Source organism: Myotis davidii, unplaced genomic scaffold, assembly GCF_000327345.1.
Source record: "Myotis davidii unplaced genomic scaffold, ASM32734v1 scaffold1286, whole genome shotgun sequence".
NCBI classification, from domain to species: Eukaryota; Metazoa; Chordata; class Mammalia; order Chiroptera; family Vespertilionidae; genus Myotis; species Myotis davidii.
Window position 1 is genome coordinate 600,771 of NW_006296619.1, and position 4,394 is coordinate 605,164.

General features: G+C 35.6%; 1 protein-coding gene across 1 annotated transcript; it reads right to left on the reverse strand.

The window, feature by feature from the left end:
* Positions 1 to 429: 429 nt before the first annotated feature.
* LOC102774995 (olfactory receptor 5B3) lies at positions 430 to 1,365 on the reverse strand. The gene has a single exon (XM_006772117.1). It carries the CDS (start codon positions 1,363 to 1,365, stop codon positions 430 to 432), a length of 936 nt encoding a protein of 311 aa, XP_006772180.1.
* Between the last annotated feature and the right edge of the window lie 3,029 nt (positions 1,366 to 4,394).

Genomic DNA, 4,394 nt, shown 5'->3' on the forward strand with positions numbered 1-4,394 from the left:
CATCTTCATCCACCCTGTCTTTCTTTCCCTTGGCCTTCACCAACTACTGTCCGTGTCCATGGGGTATGCATATATGTTTGTTAGATAATCCCTTCACCTTCTTTATTGCTTTTATTTGAATATGGCTATTTATGCATATGCTTTTTCTTCCCAAATCACTCAGTAATGACTGAAGCATTAATTTATTAAGTTGTTATAATTATTTAGCTCTGGATAAAATGTGCCAATTAAAACATACACAATAAACTTCATTTAAAACCATTATTATTTTTGATGCATTTTAAATGATTGGGACTATTTCTTAACTAAAGAAATAAATAACACCAGACAAACCTTTTGTTCTAATATCCCAAATGGTCATTAACATTTGAGTTATTGCATGGAGAAGATCTAAGAAGGATGAAATAACTTTGTAGATTCTATGCATTATTATGAAGCAGACAATTTTGCCTTCTCAATCACCTTCTTGAATGCACTCTTGACCTCTTTGTTCCTCAGGCTGTAGACCAGAGGGTTCAGCATGGGGATGACCATAGAATAGAACACAGATGCAATTCTGCCTGTGTCCATGGAATGACTAGAACTTGGCTGTAAGTACATAAAGATGACAGTCCCATAAAATATGGAAACTGTAATAAGGTGAGAAGCACAGGTAGACAAAGCCTTCTGATATCTCTGTCTTGAGTGCATCTTTGAAATAGTAATAAATATAAAGAGATAAGAAATCGAGATAACAAAAAGTGCAAGAAAGACATTAAAACTTGAAATAAGAATAAGAATCAGTTCACCGATATGTTTACCAGAGCAAGTCAGAATCATGACTGCTGGAACATCACAAAAAAAGTGATGGATCACATTGGACAAGCAAAAAGAGAGACAGAATGTGTCTCCAACATTAATAGAAGCATTCAGAAAGCCAAGGATATAGCAGCCTGTGGCCATACAAGCACACACAACTGTTGTCATGGTGGTGGTGTAATGTAGGGGTTTACACACTGCTGCGTAGCGATCATAGGCCATTGAGGCCAAGAGGTAATTTTCCACAGTGGCAAAGACTATAAAAAAGAACATCTGAGTAGCACAGGCATTGTAGGAGATGACTTTGTCTCCTGTTAGAAATCCAGCCATCACCTTTGGAGTTATTGTTGAGGAGTAACACAAATCCACCAGAGACAGGTTACAGAGGAAAAAGTACATAGGAGTGTGGAGACGAGAGTCCAGAAGGATCAACATGATTATCCCCAGGTTTCCAATCACAGTGTTGAGGTAGATGAGGGTGAACATTATAAAGAGGGGGACCTGCAGTTCTGGGGCATTGGTTAGTCCTAGCAGGATGAATTCTCTCACCTCTGTATTGTTCTCCATGGATGTGATTTGGGAGTTCATGAGATGCTCTATAGCAAAGAGAAGTAAAGGAACACATTGATCAGCAAAAAACAAAACAAAACAAAATGGTTGCATAGAACTGAAATGTAGAAGCATTATTTTATTAAATAAATAATTTGTTTTTCAATATTCTCCATTTCTAAAGCATGAGCATGACAATACAATTTAGCAATAGCTTATCTAAAGAGTAGATAAGGGGAAGAAAGGTCTTTTCAGATCAATTTCACAACATCTGGATTTTGTATATGAATAAAGTGAATTGTCCAAGTTCACATTCCTAGAATGAATTTGTCTCATAAATCAGATTTTTTGAGTTTTCTAATGCTTATACTTACACTGTAGTGCTCACATGCCAGGTACATTGTGTATATATTCATTTAATCCTCTCATTGATTAATCAGATTGATTAGTTATTTTTTTCCATTTATATATTTAATAACTTGGCAACAAAGAGATTGAGTACTTTATTCAAGATTACACAGGATTAATGGACCAAGCCAAGCTTTAGACTCAATCAGAGTGGTTCCCAACTTAAATGCTATTAGTGAAATTGAATTAAATTTAATTTCATTCAATTTATTTAGATGTTTCTATTGTAACTAACTTAATTCATAGAGTAGCATAGTCGAGTAGTACACAAATAAATAGTAGATATAGTGGACTAAATTCAGCATTAGAGGCATGCATGACCAACAAAGCCAATTCCAAAGAGAAGGTATAGCATTATGTGTAAAAGCTTTGGCTCTGAGAAAAATATGTGTATGTATTTATATATCAGCCCTACCATTTACAACCTGAAAAACATTTGCCTTATGTTAAAAAATCTTTAACTTTCATGGCTTACAGTCTTTTTGTGAGTAAGCTTTTACTGAGTCAAAATACTAGCCAAACAAAGACTGGTCTTGGGGCATGGAGTGTAAGCCCTCAGTAGTATGGCAATATACAAAAGACAGTGTGTCCATTGTCCCAGAGTTTTGTATGTGTGTATGTGTTTTTATACATCAAGTAAGGGTTGGGGGGAAAGAGAGAGTCTGACAGGATTTACATTATCTATAGGCAAAGGGGTTGAAGAAGGTGAGGTGAGGCCAGCTCTGGGATAGGCACAGGTCTGCATAAAAAATGTCCGCTCCTGTGGATTGGTTGGAGGCAGCAGCCAGAAATTCCCCATGTGAACAACAAGCAGAGGCTCCTGGAGTTAGCTGGTGCTTAACTAAAATAATCTTCAGAAATTCATCTGAAATTTCAAAGTCAATGGAAGGATTGTGAGCAGTTGTTTGTCACTGGGCCAGCAGCCATGAACAGACTAACATGTTATTAGTCTCATCTCTGGACACTGCAATTTAATTTAGAACATCTCAGAAGTTTCTTTTTGTCACTTAATTTCACTAATTTTAACCACCAGCAAAATGAAGGTGGTGTTGAGACTTACCTCAAGGAATTATTGTAAGAGTTGAAAGAAATGATGCGTGAAAACAGCACAATGTGGGTGTTAAGCACAATCCTGATGAGTATTGGGTATAATATTATTAGTATAGAACCATGGTCCTTATGCTGGTTTAGGTCAGTTAGGTGACAGATGCAGATGAGTGGGTTGGAAGTGTGGTAGCCCTAATCTTTGAATTGCCTTTTCAATACCTCACTCAGGTATTGTGTCCCCCACCCATGTATTTTTAACTCTGTTGTCATTTTGAATGACAGCATAGGAATCTTCAAGTCCTCTTTTTTTATTACCATTATTTTAAATTTTATTGGGGTGATATTAGTCTACATAAACATGTGGATTACTAATTTACAAAATCTGTATGTAGGACCATGTGCCCACCACCCAAAGTCAAATCTTCTCCTGTCACCTTATATTAGGAACCACTTCTTCTCCCACACCCCTCCCTCTGGGAACCACCACACTGCTGTTTGTGTACATAAGTTTCAGTTTTATATTCCACATATGAGTTAAATCATATAGTTCTTAGCTTTCTCTGTTTGACTTATTTCACTTCACGTAATGTTCTCAAGGTCCTCTTTTTCTTAATATTTTTTATATCCACATTTAGATTGTATTGAAGGATTTCCCTTCTTACACTCATTCTTACAGTCATTCATATCAACACTTAGCTGGACTGCAGATACTGAAGTATTGAGGAGTGAAAATTTGTGGTCTGAGAGTTGATACTAATCTGAAGATCTATTCATGAGAAAGCAAAAATCTTTGTATTTTTAGGTAAAGCCTTTTGAAAGATATCCATTCTTGGTAATCACTCTTCTCTACCACCTTTCTCCTGGCCCCTAAACACATTATTTTTTTATTCATATTTCTCAACACCTCACCCACATAATATTATAAAATATTAAAATGTCACAATATATCAATTGATATTAGTATATCTCCTGAAGTTAGTAACAATTTAAAATTACTCATTATGTGTAGTTTGTCTCATAAATGGAGAGATAAATATATAGATACTAGATGATACTAATAATGATGATTGATAGATAGATGGTAAATAGCAGAGGAAGAAGGGAAGGAATTAGGTTATACACACACACACACACACACACACACGCACAGTCTAATTTACAGTCAATGAAATGGATGATTCTAGAGGTTATCTACCTTTTTAAAATTCTTCACCTAGTATGAAGTAGTAAAGATGCAAACCTATGTCTAATTGACCTCAATGACTATGACTTAATCACTGCATTGTCAGATATTCTAGATGAGCAAGTAATAAAAGGGTGAGATTGTGAGGAAATGATTGTGAAATAGAGTAAGGATCTTGGTAGCTTTATGATGGTTCTTCTGGAGTCTAAAGAAGTGTCATTTTACCCAGTTTGGTTAGCTGTCTCTTCAGTGACAAGTCAACACATCATAAACAAAAGTATCTACCAACTACTCAATCAGAGTATCATGTATTATAGATTTTTGTTGTTCTCTTAAGGAAGGCAGCATGGGATTTCATTAATATTACCCTGCTCTTTGCTGATTAAAATTCTTTTCATGTGAATTATAT